General features: G+C 38.8%; 1 protein-coding gene across 2 annotated transcripts in view; it reads left to right on the top strand.

Moving 5' to 3' along the window:
• Positions 1–18,009, top strand: part of psma6b (proteasome 20S subunit alpha 6b) — a 28,907-nt gene that overhangs the window by 5,895 nt on the left and 5,003 nt on the right. For both annotated transcript variants that reach the window (XM_057353076.1, XM_057353077.1), the window contains exon 5: positions 3,409–3,587. In XM_057353076.1, the coding sequence (XP_057209059.1) occupies positions 3,409–3,587 (179 nt within the window). The remainder of the gene's footprint in view (positions 1–3,408; positions 3,588–18,009) is intronic.

Genomic DNA, 18,009 nt, shown 5'->3' with positions numbered 1-18,009 from the left:
TTAACTGCTCCGGTGGCGTAGAGCGTAAAGCAAGTGTTACCTGCTTCATGTCGTCGTGGGTTCACGACTGCTGTTTGCTGAACTTTTTCCCTATCACATATCAGATTGTAAAGGTATTTATTTTTAATAAAATGATGAAAATATTTGAAAATGGCTGTTCAAGTCATACATGTACCAAACATTTTGCGCTTAATTGCACTTTGGTGCTATATATTCGTCCTTATTGTTCTCGACATGCGGTTGCTATATCGCCTATTGCAAGATTAATTACATTTTGATGCTTGATAGAAAACGCCAATAAATGGAAAAAGTCACAACTTTGTAGTTTCATGAGTTCAAAACAAAATTTAGAAAGTTTGTTGTATATTTGTAGCTTATCAGGCAATGCCCGTAGTAATTAGTGAAAAGAAGATTTTTTAAAGATATTATTTTCCATCTGTTTCCCCTGTATACTTGAATGTTTGTCCTTATTAGCTGGGGGTTATCAAACACCAAATTTTTAACATGGGGAAAACACACATTCGTTTTTGTTTCATCACGAATTAATACGTTTAATTACCATCCTCGCATATAATAAAGCACAACATGCTTTAAATTATATATTGATGAAAACATGATATAGTTTATGAAAACAAATGGAAGCAGATCTGATATGTGATGTGAAAATATAGAATAGTGAGATCAGCGGATTCGAACCTGCTTCACGGCAGTGTCGATATTACTTGTCATGCGGCTTTCGCACTACCGTTACACCACTGAAGCCGTCGATAAAACGGCACAGTTTTTATACTGTTTTCTAGAGGAGTCACCTACATGGTTCGCGCTTGTGACGTCCATGAATATTCCCAACGAGTTCTTACAGAAACAATTTATTAAAGTATTGTTTGTGTCGTCTTTGTCCCCACCACTTTTCAAAACAACGTTACGCCACTGGTAAGGGTTAATACGCGACTGACGGAAGTTACTGCAACAAGAGCTTTTTTATTTAGTATTTAGCTTTCTTATATCATTTAAGTTTTCATTATTTACTGATGTTTATTTAAATGTTTTATATGCTGTAGTGTGCCGTTTCACTGATGGATTTGCGCGTTAAACATTGACGGATGTTTCATCCTCATTTATTTCAGATATCATATTTCAATTTCAAGTATTTAAATAAGGTCTATATTTCTCTTCTACTCGTCATGTGGTTGCTACACGCAAATATAATAATATAAATATTATTTATATAGATAATATATATTTCTCAACCACTGCGGTTGATTTGTCTATTACCACCGTGGTGGTAAAAAACTGCCACCGTCACAGCCCTACTGCTGACCAACTTTATGGAGATGCAGATTTCATTTTCCAACAGGACTTGGCACCTGCACACAGTGCCAAAGCTACCAGTACCTGGTTTAAGGACCATGGTATCCCTGTTCTTAATTGGCCAGCAAACTCGCCTGACCTTAACCCCATAGAAAATCTATGGGGTATTGTGAAGAGGAAGATGCGATATGCCAGACCCAACAATGCAGAAGAGCTGAAGGCCACTATCAGAGCAACCTGGGCTCTCATAACACCTGAGCAGTGCCACAGACTGATCGACTCCATGCCACGCCGCATTGCTGCAGTAATTCAGGCAAAAGGAGCCCCAACTAAGTATTGAGTGCTGTACATGCTCATACTTTTCATGTTCATACTTTTCAGTTGGCCAAGATTTCTAAAAATCCTTTCTTTGTATTGGTCTTAAGTAATATTCTAATTTTCTGAGATACTGAATTTGGGATTTTCATTAGTTGTCAGTTATAATCATCAAATTAAAAGAAATAAACATTTGAAATATATCAGTCTGTGTGTAATGAATGAATATAATATACAAGTTTCACTTTTTGAATGGAATTAGTGAAATAAATCAACTTTTTGATGATATTCTAATTATATGACCAGCACCTGTATATATATATATGTATATTATATATAATTATGGGCTGTCAAAATTAACGCGTTAATAGCACGTTAACGCAAATTCCTTTTAACGGCACTAATTTTATTAACGTGCGATTAACGCAGCGCGCATTTTCTGTTTGAGCCTTGGCCTTGCCCGTAGTTTGAGAAAGTAAACGATGCAGCAGCAAACAGAAATGGAGAAATAAATAGGTCTTCTGAACGTAAAATTCATATATAAAACGATGTCTGATGGTTCTGTCGACAAGACTAAAGTGATCTGCATTTATTGTCGATGTGAATTAAGCTATCACCGCAGCACGTCGAGTTTAAAATATCACTTGATGGCGAAGCATACAACTGACGCAGAGAGCTCTCCTCCTCACGGCAGACCACACTAGATTGTTTTCAGCAGAGACGGATAGACAACTCCACAAGCAACAGACTCACCACATCGATAGCTAAATGGGTGGCTACAGCATGTAGGCCAGTTAATGTAGTGGAGGACGAGGCTCTACTTGAAATTATTCGCATCGCATCTAACGATTACACATATGAACTACCTTCGAGAGCCACTGTTACAAGCAAGATTCACGACTCTTACGAAGAGGAGAAAGCGAAAGTCGAGGAGGCGATAAGACAGACAAACACGGTTGCGCTCACCAGAGATTACTGGACTTCCCTCAGTAACCATAGCTACCTGGGGGTCACGGCTCATTATTTTGACACACACTGGAAACTACGGTCGTACGCTTTGACCGTCATGAAAAACGAGAGGCACTATGCTGACGTTTGCGCTGAGCACTTTCTGCAGGTAGCCAGACAGTGGAATATTGAATTCAAAATTAGCCCACTGACCACCGATAGTGCACACAACATGATTGCCGCGGCCAGGCAGCTTCCGTTCGAGCATATGCCTTGCATTGCACACAGCCTCCACCGAGCTACCACAGTTGCGAAAATGTAAACATGCGTGTGTAAGAAAATAGCTCAGTGCAAAGAAAGAAGTAATGGGAACATGTGTTTTTCCAGTTTTTTTTCATGTGTTTAATAGACATGTACAAGTTCTTTGAAAAACATCTATGACCTTTGAAACATGTCTAGTCTTCATGCTCTATGTTGAGTATGGTTTCACTAATAATAAACAATATACATTTGCATAAAGCATCAATATTTGTCCATGCCCATGTTAATTAGAGTATTAAAAACTTGAAAAGTATTCATTTAAGGTACATTTATAACGGATAAAAATGTGCGATTAAGTTACGATTAATCACGAGTTAACTCAATACAATCATGCGATTAATCGCGATTAAATATTTTAATCGATTGACAGCCCTAATATATAGTATATATATATATATATACGTATACAGTAGTGCATTGAAAATAGTTGAATGACTGCACACATCATATTTTATTAATGAAAGCATATTTTGTTTAGCGAATTGTATTTATAATGTGTTTTTGCTTCTCCAGGCATGATTGTAATTGGTCTGGATGAGGAGTTGGGGCCACAAGTATATAAATGTGACCCAGCAGGTTATTACTGTGGATTCAAGGCTACGGCTGCAGGTGTAAAACAGACAGAGGCTACAAGCTTCCTGGAGAAAAAAGTGAAGAAGAAACTTGATTGGACCTTCGAGCAGACAGTTGAGGTACGATCCCAGTCAATATGCAGTGGGTTAAATAAGTATTGAACATGTCTACATTTTTCTCAGTAAATATATTTCTAAACGTTCTGTTGACATGAAATTTTCACCACATGTCGGTAACAACCCAAGTAATCCATAAAGGAAAAAATAATAATTTCAGAAATTAAGTAATGTGTAATAAAATGGAATGACACAGGGATATTGAACACATAAAGAAAGGGATGTGCACAAAGGCATGGAAAGCCAAGACACTAGCTGAAATCTATCAGTAAGAAAGCAATCCTGCCCCTTGTTTGTGGAAAATAATATCAGCTGGTTCAGTCTCAACTGATGGCCTTTAAAAAGGTGTCTCATTACAAAGGTGTCATACAAGAAACATCTCATGATGGGTTAAAGCAAAGAGCTCTCACAAGACCTTCACAACCTTATTGCTGCAAAACATACTAATGGCATTGGTTACAGAAGGATTTCTAAACATCTAAATTAGGGATGGGCACGAGTACTCTGATGCGACCGATGATGAAAACGATGATCGTTTGCGTCCATAAATATAAATTTCTGGAGCACAGAAGGGCATATTGAAAGTGTGCAGAGATGCCTGGTTTCACTTTAGTAGTGGTGCAACGGATCATCATTGATCCGTGATCCGTTCGGATCAATATCTTCGGTTCGGCACACACGTGATCCGCGGATTGATTTATGGAAAAAAAGTTGAGCGCATGTTCAGTCCACACACAGCGTGGTCATGGCGAGCGGAGGAACGGAGGAGCTTTAACGCCCCGCGTCATTTAAATCCCCTGTATGGGAGCATTTTGGCTTCCCTGTCAAATATAATGATGAAGGAAAGAGGTTAGTGGATAAAACCGTGAGTCCGTGACGGTGTGTAGGCACTGTGGCACAAGAAAGACATATGACAGTGGAAACACATCAAGCATGGCCACGCATTTGAAGCGACATCAACCCGGTGTTTCACTGACAGGAGTGAAAACGAAGGCTGCTAAACAACCGCTTATCACCGCGGCATTTAAGCAGCCCCTTGTTGCACAATCAGACCGGGCTAAAGCCATCACAAACGCTTCGGTGTGTTTATAGGTGCCGACATGAGGTCATATTCGGTTGTGCAAAACGATGGCTTTAAACACATGCTGAAAGTGCTTGAGCGTTACGACATCCCGTCGCGCACCCACTTCAGCGAAAAGATTGCGAAGTTGATTTTATATATTTTAATTTAATAATTTAAAAGTGTTAATAAACAAAACGACAAAACTTATGTTTATTTGTCTTGTCTCTTTTTTTTTTTTTTGCTGATCCGAAAAATTATCCGATCCGTGACTCTGATCCGAGAAACGATCCGAACCGTGAGTTTTTTTATCCGTTGCACCCCTACACTTTAGGGCTGCAACAAACAATTATTTTGATAATCGATTAATCTAACGATTATTCGGCTAATCATCGATTATTTCGCATATTAATCAGTAGGTTTTGATCGATTATTCCGTTTTTGCAATTCATTAAAATATTGAGTTTGACCTATTTTAACTAATAAATAAAACAAGGACATTATTTCAGCTTTTGAAAATAGCTGAGTGAACTTAGAGCCAGCTGAATGGAGAAATTTCCTTCAGGTTTCTGTCTTCCATCAATAGTCAAACTGCTGCTGCTGTGTTTTAAATAAGGCAGGGCATTGACACATTTCACAGTTAGATTTCTAAGCTTGCAATTTTTTTTCCAAAATTCAGTTTTATTCAATATCAATTTATTTGGATATATAAAGTGGGTTGTTAGAGTACATACTGATTAAAAATGTATAGCTTGAATGCACTGTAAGTTGCTTTGTATAGAAGTGTCTGCTAAATGCATAAATGTAAAAAAAACTTTGATGTAAAAACTACAAGTGCTGGTCATATAATTAGAATATCATCAAAAAGTTGATTTATTTCACTAATTCCATTCAAAAAGTGAAACTTGTATATTATATTCATTCATTACACACAGACTGATATATTTCAAATGTTTATTTCTTTTAATTTGATGATTATAACTGACAACTAATGAAAATCCCAAATTCAGTATCTCAGAAAATTAGAATATTACTTAAGACCAATACAAAGAAAGGATTTTTAGAAATCTTGGCCAACTGAAAAGTATGAACATGAAAAGTATGAGCATGTACAGCACTCAATACTTAGTTGGGGCTCCTTTTGCCTGAATTACTGCAGCAATGCGGCGTGGCATGGAGTCGATCAGTCTGTGGCACTGCTCAGGTGTTATGAGAGCCCAGGTTGCTCTGATAGTGGCCTTCAGCTCTTCTGCATTGTTGGGTCTGGCATATCGCATCTTCCTCTTCACAATACCCCATAGATTTTCTATGGGGTTAAGGTCAGGCGAGTTTGCTGGCCAATTAAGAACAGGGATACCATGGTCCTTAAACCAGGTACTGGTAGCTTTGGCACTGTGTGCAGGTGCCAAGTCCTGTTGGAAAATGAAATCTGCATCTCCATAAAGTTGGTCAGCAGCAGGAAGCATGAAGTGCTCTAAAACTTCCTGGTATACGGCTGCGTTGACCTTGGACCTCAGAAAACACAGTGGACCAACACCAGCAGATGACATGGCACCCCAAACCATCACTGACTGTGGAAACTTTACACTGGACCTCAAGCAACGTGGATTCTGTGCCTGTCCTCTCTTCCTCCAGACTCTGGGACCCTGATTTCCAAAGGAAATGCAAAATTTACTTTCATCAGAGAACATAACTTTGGACCACTCAGCAGCAGTCCAGTCCTTTTTGTCTTTAGCCCAGGCGAGACGCTTCTGATGCTTCCTGCTGCTGACCAACTTTATGGAGATGCAGATTTCATTTTCCAACAGGACTTGGCACCTGCACACAGTGCCAAAGCTACCAGTACCTGGTTTAAGGACCATGGTATCCCTGTTCTTAATTGGCCAGCAAACTCGCCTGACCTTAACCCCATAGAAAATCTATGGGGTATTGTGAAGAGGAAGATGCGATATGCCAGACCCAACAATGCAGAAGAGCTGAAGGCCACTATCAGAGCAACCTGGGCTCTCATAACACCTGAGCAGTGCCACAGACTGATCGACTCCATGCCACGCCGCATTGCTGCAGTAATTCAGGCAAAAGGAGCCCCAACTAAGTATTGAGTGCTGTACATGCTCATACTTTTCATGTTCATACTTTTCAGTTGGCCAAGATTTCTAAAAATCCTTTCTTTGTATTGGTCTTAAGTAATATTCTAATTTTCTGAGATACTGAATTTGGGATTTTCATTAGTTGTCAGTTATAATCATCAAATTAAAAGAAATAAACATTTGAAATATATCAGTCTGTGTGTAATGAATGAATATAATATACAAGTTTCACTTTTTGAATGGAATTAGTGAAATAAATCAACTTTTTGATGATATTCTAATTATATGACCAGCACCTGTATACAGGGGACCAAGTCAGTATATCACCATACCATTAATCGTTAAAATTATTATTTATTATTATTATTAACTTATTTGTATACAACTGCATATACTGTAGATTTGTAAAATGATGGTGTTCTAATAATAACTAATGATTCTAAAGACTGATCAATTACATAATTTATTTAAGAGAAATGTAGGCTACCCCAGCTGGAAAAAACAATAGAAACCCAATAGAACCCATCAAAGAAATTTGAATGGTTTCCATTGAAATACTATTATTAACCATAAACTTTTTTCATTAAAACTGTTACAAAACTCCTTTTTGTAGTTTGTTTTTGGGCATTATTCCCACCAATAGAATTCATCACGTACCAATAGACTTTAGACCATTATATTATAGTTTCCATTAAAACCAATTCAATTACCACAATCCATGACATTTTCGATGGTATTTTGGCAGGGTTATGTTGTTTATTTAGCCGGGACTTTTAATCCTCTTATGCAGGTACAGATGGACCATTTTAAATGATACACTTCAGCTTCTAAGAGAATATGTTTTTGGAGCGGTCAAGATAGAGTTTGCAGTAGATTTCCTCCTCCCTCACTGCAAAACCCTCGATCTGTGACTCTGGATGCATTTTAAATTCACAGTAAGGATGCACTCCTGTCACATTACATTACACACGTGCCTTTCAATAAATCGACTGAAGATGGGTTAATGTGTTTATATGCTAGGCGAAATAGGCATACGATGCAAAAATCTCTCTGTGGCAGTCGTCACAGAACGCTCTGCTCGTTCAGCTTGCATTGCCAAGCGGCATGTTCTAGCGATGGCCGGTTCGGGAACGAATCGTTCATTTGAACCGGATCTTTTTAGTGAATCGGTCGAACCGGTTCACCAAATCGGACTGAATCGTTCGAAACGGTTCGCGTCTACAGAAAGCACTTATCCACAAATTCCTTCAGTTACTCACTTTTGACATGCATGACAACACATCCGACTCAAAATAAACCAGCCAGTATCAACGACTTTTCAGTACATATAAAATAGTAAATATTTGTACAAACATATTCTTTATATTAAGGTTGCTTAAAATGCATTACAGAAAACATTTGTGCAGTTGTGCGTTTGTTAATTATTTTAAAGGTTAAAAAGAATTGTTTGTAAAAATAATAACCTAAACATTTATTTGTTTCATAAGTAATCTATGGTGTTTTCATGAACATTTTATTTAATTTCTAAACAAGATTATATAAATCTAAACATGATGTAATCATCATGTGCGAGAAGCAAGCGGATTCCTTGAATCGCTCTTGCAGACTAGAAGAATCTAGAGTCACGAGAACCGTTTCTGTCGGACATGTCCGATTTGTGAACCGTTGGACCGGTTGCCGGTTCGCGAATCGCTTCTTCTGACACGAACCGGTTGCAACAGCTTTCGATTCCGCAGTACACTAACCGAAGAGCCGCTTCTTTCGGACACGTCCGATTCAGAACCGATGATACTGCGCATGCGTGTAATTTTAAAAGCAGATAAAAAGTGTCTAAAGCCTTGTTTGCACGGGATTAGTATTACCTGGGGACCTCTGGTCATTTGTAATAATTGCAGAGATTGTCTGTGATCTTAATCCCGTGCGAATCGGCCATGTCTGTAATTTGTAAAGTAAAAATTCCCCCACAAATTACCTACCATATTTTGACGAACACCGAGGTCCTGTGATAATATTAGTTCAGTGCGAATCAGCATCTCTGTGATTTGGCGCGCTCATATATCATTTTTCAAGGTTTATCCACTGTTTGCTAATAATGGAGGCTGTTTTGATATTAATTTGGTTGCGGATTCATTTCCACACATTGTCAAAACTGTTGTTTTGACCGGGAGTCTTCCGTTTATTTATTTATCTTGGAAACGCTTGTAAAAGCACTTTTCACATAGATATCCCAGAAAATACACGGAAAATGTGTCCGGTAATTTGTCCCGGGATCGTTAGATTTTGTACATTCACACTGCCAGTGATTTTCTGGAATCTGTGCGTGCATTCACACACATTCCGTGAAGATCCCGTAAAGACACATGGCGTAATATACTGCAAAGTTATGTAATGTGCATTTTTTTGGTCGGGAAATGAGGGTTGATAACTGGTACTTGTGAACGATACTTGTGTTTTTAGGTGGCTAAATAGCGCAGTTTGTTATTTATTACTGCCTTCCTTTATTAATTAGGCCTATTTTATTTAGGCTTAATTAACAATCTCTTTTTTTGGTTATTATTCTGTAGCATGTATTGTTGCCTTTTGCAAATGACAAAGACGTCAATTTAAAAAAAAAACTTTTGTATTTATATTTTTATTGGTAAATGCAGAACAACGAAGAGGCACAAGAACGCAAGGTAGGCTATAGCCCAACGAGATTAAGCTAAATATAAGCTAAATATAAAATGTCATATGCTTACTGAGAGTGAAAAGACAAATATCTATATTTGATTTGTTTTCGTCGTATTTAACACCCCTGTCGTAAGAAAAGTATTAAGAGAAAAAATGTGACACGGAGGTTTCTGCGCCAGCTGCGGTTCTCGCAGTGGCATAGAGCTTCCTGCTGTGTGTTTTAAGTCCCGTTTACCCATTCCACAGACGAATTTAACATGTTGTTTTTGTTATGTTTGTGCTTCGTGTTTTATCTTTAACCCGATGATTGTGTCATGTAGTTTGCCGTTACCTTTGATATATGCTTTAGTTTTTCGTCTGAACAGTCCTGTACAGTGCTCTCGCCATTGTTGTTCAAATGCTGTCCATAAATAATAGTTATTTCTTCTCAGACAATGGAATTTGCCTGTCACTTTGTCTGTTGTTAGATACGTATTCACTGGTGGACAGTAGGCTACATTTAAGTTAAACTGGGCGCAGTGATATGGAACTGTAATTCGGTCTACAAATCTGGAACTACTTCATAGGTGTGCGTTTAACTGAAAAATAATGCACACCCGTCGAACGTTCGTCAGCCAATCAGAATGAAGCATTCAACAGCCCGTGGTATAATGCAAAGTTATGTAATGTGCATTTTTTTGGTCGTGAAGTGAGGGTTGATAACTGTGAACGATACTTGTGTTTTTAGGTGGCTAAATAGCACAGTTTGTTATTATTACTGCCTTCCTTTATTAAGTAGGCCTATTTTATTTAGGCCTAATTAATAATCTCTTTTTTTGGTTATTATTCTGTAGCATATATTGTTGCCTTTTGCAAATGACAAAGACGTCAATTTAAAAAAAAAACTTTTGTATTTATATTTTTATTGGTAAATGCAGAACAACGAAGAGGCACAAGAACGCAAGGTAGGCTATAGCCCAAAGAGATTAAGCTAAATATAAGCTAAATATAAAATGTCATATGAAAACATAAAAATGCAAATTGTTCAGTGCAAATTTACACAACCTTAATAAAAAAATATAACGGAATCCTGCGAAGTTAAAATGAGCCAGTATTTTTGCAACAAAGCCTAATGCAATACAAAAGGCACGGTATAATATATTTTCATTAATATGATGTACAACAATGTGAGTTTAAAAATAAGTTTATCGTTTTTTAAAACAAAGTTTGAGAAAAGTTTTTGAGCATTTAGATTTTGTAACCATTTCGGAATAAGATCACGCAGATCGAATGAAAAACCCGCTAATAGGACCTAAAGCATATTGCACATAATTCTATAAAAACCACAAATAAACACTAAGGTCGGTATATGATCAGCGGTAGGTGATAGTTTGGAATTAGTCTGTTAACAAGCGGGTTTCCATCACTCTGGTTTTATTCGCATTTTGAAGTTTCGCATCAGAAACGAGTGATGGAAACACCAAATTTCGAATTAAAAACCTTTAATTCGCAAAAAAAAAGCTTTTACGCTCGCTTGAGGTGGTTTTTCATTTTTCGAAAAAGAGTTAATGCGAATAATGGGAGATCAAAACGCATTTGCCGAATAAATTCCTCCAAAAAGTCTCGTAACTGCACTATGAGACGGCGAAACCTGACTAACCAGAGTACTGATCTTGCATTTATTGTGTTTCGTAATCGTCTGCTTGCGCAAGTATTATTATATATGAAAATTATAATATTCAGTGGCTTCTCTTACTATTCTTACGGATATTTAGTGGCAGTTTATTAGGACAGTGACGGCTGACTAGTTGGATGGAAACGGTTCTTATTCGCAAATGTTTTATGCGATATTTCCAATTTTGCACAGAAACACACAGGCTTCTCCGCAGCACGAGCACGGAAGGTGCACACAGCCGTTTTTAAGGTTGGTAAGCGATCAAGTTTATTGAAGCGTTGTGTATTTTCGTGTTAATATTTTTGATAGAAGTAATTTCAAGTTTAAACAGCGTTTAGAAGCAGACAACTCTATTCTCGCATCTGACCTTATGTTTGGTGATTAGGACTCTTGCATTCATCCATGCCTAAGCTAAAGACAAATAGTAGTTTTTGATTTACAAACGAAAAAAGAAATTGCTTAACTATATTTGTTTTCATAGCCAAATTATTTACGATTTATTATAGATGTGTGCCATCACTACATGGCTTTTACGGCATTGTTTCTGCCTTTTGTTCACACAGGGCGCTTTCCGGGACTGTTCCCGTTAATGTTATAGGTCCCCTTTCCAGAATCATTTTTCGGATCTATCCGGGATGCGTTTGCGTTCACACAGAAGGCACTCTGGCAATTTTTTGGCAATTTCCCGGGATCAGCGGGCTGTGTGAATGGGGATTTAACATTGTCAGCATTTGAGACCCGTGATCGCGCACCGGACAGAAGATCACCGCGATCGCGGGTCTCAAATGCTGACAGGTCATATATCATTAAACACCATACAACAATAGGCTATTCAAACTATATGCAAAGTAGGGCTGAAACGATTCCTCGAGTAACTCGAGTTATTCGAATACAAAAAATCATCGAGGCAATTTTTGTTGCCTCGAAGCCTCGTTTAATCCATTTAACTACAGTACACACGGAGCACTGCGTTTCCCCACGGACCGTTATTACTGACGCACAGCCCGCTAAACTCTGTTCATGTTACAGGGCTCTCAAGTCTCGTGCAAATGCATTCACCGTGAGACACACGCGTTTTAGTCTGTTCACACGCTCACACGTATTTCTCATGCTGATAAATAACTGATAGCTTATAGGGCTGTGACGGTTGCCGTAACAACCGCACCACCGCGATGGTAAAGTGCCATGACGGTGGCGAACTGCCACCGGCGGTAGTGCACGTCACTCTGACAAATATAGGTGTAATAAATATGAGAGTTGCGATAACGATTGCTAGTTGTAGCCTTTCAGTTGTGGATGGTTTTATTTAAAAGATTTTAAATTAACAGAAATTATTGGCATACGTTTCCGTTGGTGCGTTAGAGCGCAGGCCTGCAGCGAAACCTAGGTTATTCTGCGGCTTCTGCAATGGATCTTGTTGTGAAATGAACAGATACGTAAAATCAAAACTGGCTATGACCCGCTTGCTTAGTGTCGGAGCGCGCGCAGGTTTTGCCGCGGTTGCGGAGAGACATCTCTTCATTTGCGCTCCTGTGCACATCTTCTGAACGCGCATTTAGTGCAGCTGTACACATTTTAATCTGGACAATGTCAACAAGTAAGTTTCACATCAACGAGTCGGAAAAAGTAAAGTTTTTATGGCAATCTGAATAGGAAAGCCAATGTAGGTTTAAACAGTTTGTTTCAAATGGAATTGTTAAGGACTGTAAGGGTTAATACGCCACTGACTGAAGTTACTGCAACAAGAGCTTTTTTATTTAGTATTTAGCTTTCTTATATCATTTAAGTTTTCATTATTTATTGATGTTTATTTAAATGTTTTATATGCTGTAGTGTGCCGTTTCACTGATGGATTTGCGCGTTAAACATTGACGGATGTTTCATCCTCATTTATTTCAGATATCATATTTCAATTATTTAACAATTTCAAGTATTTAAATAAGGTCTATATTTCTCTTCCACTCGTCATGTGGTTGCTACACGCAAATATAATAATATAAATATTATTTATATAAATAATATATATTTCTCAACCACCGCACCACCGCGGTCGATTTGTCTATTACCACCGCGGTGGTAAAAAACTGCCACCGTCACAGCCCTAATAGCTTATTGAAATGGTGAACTGATATTTTACTTAGTTTTAGTCTATTTTACGAGTGAAACTTGTTTTCCGGCTGCATTGAGTCCATCAAACTAGATGCGGACTAGTGGACACCGAATCCTGTTAAAACACATTTCATCTGTCTGGTCTGCGTGTCTGAGTGAATGAACTGCACAGTTTAACGTGCTACACGCGTGATGCTCATGAATTTGTCTGCGTCTGCGCTGAATGAGGACATGAACTTCACCTCCAGAGTTGCGCTGAGAGTTTATTTCACAAACATGTTATTGTTTGAGTGAAGAAACAGACATACTAAAAAATAAGCATCTGACAACCTGCAAAAATAAAAGTCATAGGCTATTGTTTGAAATTATTATTTCCATTTTTATTCATGTTTCTTATTTATATATTTGTATTATATTGCATTTTGAATTTAATATGGCAATGGAATGTACTAAATGGGTTTAGTTTTCACAGTTATTAGTGTATGCTATTTCAGCAATAAAAACTAATTGTTCTAAAAAGGAAACAAATTAGTTGTTTTACTCATTTTAAGAGACCGGTCTTATTTTCTCTTGTATATTTAGTATTGCTTTTTAATAAAGAAAAAGTACTTATTATCCGAATACCCGATTAATCGATGGAAAAATCAGTAGAATACTCGATTAGTAAAAGAATCGATAGCTGCAGCCCTAATGCAAAGCCTTGCCATCACATCCGGGAAATAAGTCAGTAAATTTGAGTAAAATCACAGGTTTCACTTATCCCGTGCGAATGCGCTACATGATCACAGACAATCTCTGCAATTATTACAAATGACCATAGGTCCCCAGGTAATACTAATCCCGTGCGAATAAGGTTTAAATCAGATATTTTTATAAAACAGAGGTGTGATACTATTAAACACATTGGAAAGATGTTTAGGACTTTATTACTACCTTATCACTGTAAGTAAACCATTCTGCAGCGCCGTTTACGTTCATGCCACTGCTAGAGCGGTTCTCGCTCTCGAGTCAAGAGCCGGTTGCAACAGCTTTCGATTCAGCAGTACACGAACCAAAGAGCCGCTTCTTTCGGACATGTCCGAGTCGGTCCGACTGAGTGAGTGAGTAAGAACCAATGAGCTAAGGATAGTGAGCATGCGTGATTCACCTTGAGGCTACAGAACAGTGTGGACAACTGATGCTGTGCTAATGTTACGAGCGCACGTGAACCGAGGATTTAAAATATATGGAGCAATCTGGCAAAGCGTAAGTTTATTTAATAACACATAAATCGTATTGAATTATGCATGGATCAAATAGTTTCTGTAAAATGCCGATGAATATTAATTATTCACTTTTTATTTTTAAGACTTAAAATGTCATAGTTTGCTGCACTTCACTGTGCCTATTTGGGTGCTTTAGTTGCAAAACGTATATGTAAGAAACGTGTCAGATCATGACGTGATGTGTTAACTGACAGAAGTTATGATTACTGGTTTTGGTTTATATTTGAATGTGCCGAGTGTATTTTCATCCCAGCCAACCGGATGATACTAGACTTGACTCGTTTCGTCAGGGCGAGTGACGTCATTACGTCAGAGCGTAAGAGAATTGGTGAACTGGTCTTTTGAACCGGTTCATTGAAACGAACTGTCCGAAAGAACCGGTTCACAGAAAAGAGCCGGACTTCCCATCAGAATCAGAATCAGAAAGAGCTTTATTGCCAAGTATGTTTGCACATACAAGGAATTTGTTTTGGTGACAGGAGCATCCAGAACACAGAAACAGCATCAACAGTACACAGAGACCATAACACAATAGAATACAGTACACAATGATTTAAATAAGGGCCTATGGGTATAAAAATTAAGAGATACAATACAATAAAAATAAGATAAAGATATAGAGAGTGTAAAGCTATGTATGTATGTAAATATGTACAAGTAAAAAATAAGAATAGACTATTGTAGTACAAGGTATGTGCTATATACAGCAGAATGAATGAAATCTAATTTACAGAAAAAGCTGTATAAAAATAGATAGTGTATTATCTGGAGGAAATAATTAATATTGCACTTAATTATTATTGCACAGAGTTATTAATTGCACGGTGTGTAAAAACATTTAACTGTTCAAGAGGTAGATGGCCTGAGGGAAGAAGCTGTTGTGTCTGGTTGTTTTGGTGCTCAGTGCTCTGTAGCGCCGACCAGATGGCAGCATTGTGAAGAGATGATGGCTTGGATGTGAGAGGTCCAGGGTGATTTTCTGAGCCCTTTTCCTCACTCTGGATGTATACAGTTCTTGGAGGGTGGGCAGGGGAGCACCAATGATCTTCTCAGCTGTCGGAACCGTCCTCTGTAGTCTTCTGGTGTCTGATTTTGTGGCTGAGCCAAACCAGACAGTGATGGATGTGCAGAGGACAGACTCTATGACAGCTGAGTAAAACTGTTTTAATAGAGTTTGTGGTAGGTTGAACTTCTTCAGCTGATGTAAGAAGTACAACCTTTGCTGGGCTTTTTTAGCAATGGAGCCAATGTGATTGTCCCACTTCAGGTTCTGAGAGATGGTGGTGCCCAGGAACTTGAATGACTCCACTGCTGCCACAGTGCTGTTCATGATGGTGAGGGGGGGGGTGCAGGGGGGTTTCTCCTGAAGTCCACAATCGTCTCCACTGTTTTAAGCGTGTTCAGCTCCAAGTTGTTATGACTGCACCAGACAGCCAGCTGCCACTAGCATGTTCTTCTATTGCATTGCCTCTTGAAGGGTAGTCACGCTACAGCGCCCCACAGGTCAAACCACGTTATTGCGGGTCCTTAAAATACATCATGTGAAATAAAACTACTCGACAACAAAATTATTTGTCGACAATTTTTTTAACGACTAATCATTGCAGCCCTATTTCACTTTGAAAAACTTGACAAAAATACAGTCAAGTGCATCGCCAACCTGCATACAAAACATACAAATCTACTACAAGTTTGATTTGTTATCATCTTACACTCTGTTTACACCACACATCAGCTGCACAATCTGGCAAAAGCAAAAAGAAACCAAACAAGGCGTCTGGTCATGTTTTTGTCTTGTCACACTGACATTACCTGAAACGTGTAAATGCTTTCTTTGTTTTGTAGTTTACATGACTGGATTTTACAACCATGTTGAAGCGGGTCAAGCGCGCCCACAAACAACACCACGGGCGCGCAAACTCCCGAGAGCTGTGGAAAGAGTAAGAAAGCGACGCAGCCAGCGTTTTTAGACACGACATTTGAACTACCCCTGACATTTCTATGATAAAACATTTAGCTACCTACAGTACATTGCGCTCTTTCATAGTTAAACTGACCTCGAGCTGGGCTTCTGTCAAAATGACGAGTGAGGCGGGACGAGAGCCGTGGGAGGAGGAAGAGAGGCTGGTGGCGCGAGCGATAACGAGGATCAGCTGGGCGTCACACCGGCCTCGTATCTCCCATGGAGGAGATCGGAAGCATAAGAGGCCGAGCGACAGGAGGAAACGGCGAGAGAGGACCGGGCCCGGACATACGTTAAGTTTTGTTTATGTTTGTGTGGCCGGCAGTCGACCGTGAGGTGGCTGCCAGCCTTTTTACTTCCGTGTTGTTGTTTATTTATTTGAATAAAGTTGGTTTGAATGTTCACCGGTTCCCGCCTCCTTCCTTCCGTATTATTAAACCGTATTACAGCCGTATACCCGTGCATACCATGCACTACTCAAGTGGGTATACGCAATGCCGACTGATAAAGAAGTGGGTTTTCAATCCATTCCCATGGAAGCTGAGCTCGCGTGGCTGTGAACGTGCGCTCAAGTTCTTAAGAATGAATTAAAAACGCTCGCCCTGATCCACACCATATTTAGACACAAAATTTCAGGTAAGACCACTATCAGACAGACAAGCATAAGAGACTTACCGTCAGACACTGACAGACAGAAATGCGACAGGGCAGAGATGATGCTTCACCTCACGCTGTTATTTCTTTTAAATGTTTACCTTATTTTCAAAAACATTGACTGTGAATTTTTAATAATATAGCAGTGTTGATTTAATTATTTATTCAATCTTGTCGTAGTTATATCAACATAAATTTTGTTAAAACAAGTGTTAATTAAAATCCTTTTATTGTCATCATGAGGGACAGGCCCCACCCCCAATTAATCGAGTACTCGTTTTTCAAACCTGTCCAGTACTCAAAATGAAATATGATCAAAAATGGCCATCCCTATTCTAAATTGTTCCAGTGAGCACTGTTGGGGCCATAATCTGGACATGGAAAGAACATAATTTCACCATAAACCGGCCACGACCAGTGCTCCTCACAAGATTTCAGACAGAGTTAAAAGAATTATCACAAGAGTTGTCCAAGAGCAAAGGACCACTTGTGGAGAGCTTCAGAAAGACCTGGAATTAGAAAACGATAAGTAATGCACTGAATGCAATGTGTGCTTGTATGCGTGTTTCACTCACTTTTCTGACGAGCGTGACTAGAGTTCCAAGCAGAGAGCTGTATATCTCATTTCTGTTTGCCTTCAGCGTTAAGTCAAAGAGCATTTGCAGTACATTCATAACAGACAAAAGTACTGTTATGTACTGAAGCTTTGGAAACAAAACTAACGGTTCAAAAACATAAATGTATAAAAGTGAAGCGAGCAATGTTATGCATTTTGCCACTGCCTCCTGCATTGTTGTTACAAGCGACAGGGTAAACAGCTGCAGGCTTGATGATGCAAATGACTCACGGTTCGGACCGAAAAAAATATATGAACGCAGTCCAGCAGGGGGAGGAGGGGCAATCGACCTATGGTTCGGACCAAGCAATCAAACTAAATGTGAAACCAACCTTAGACAAGCC

This window comes from Triplophysa rosa, linkage group LG15 (assembly GCF_024868665.1).
Source record: "Triplophysa rosa linkage group LG15, Trosa_1v2, whole genome shotgun sequence".
Taxonomy (NCBI): domain Eukaryota; kingdom Metazoa; phylum Chordata; class Actinopteri; order Cypriniformes; family Nemacheilidae; genus Triplophysa; species Triplophysa rosa.
This window is presented reverse-complemented; position numbering and strand designations above follow the sequence as displayed.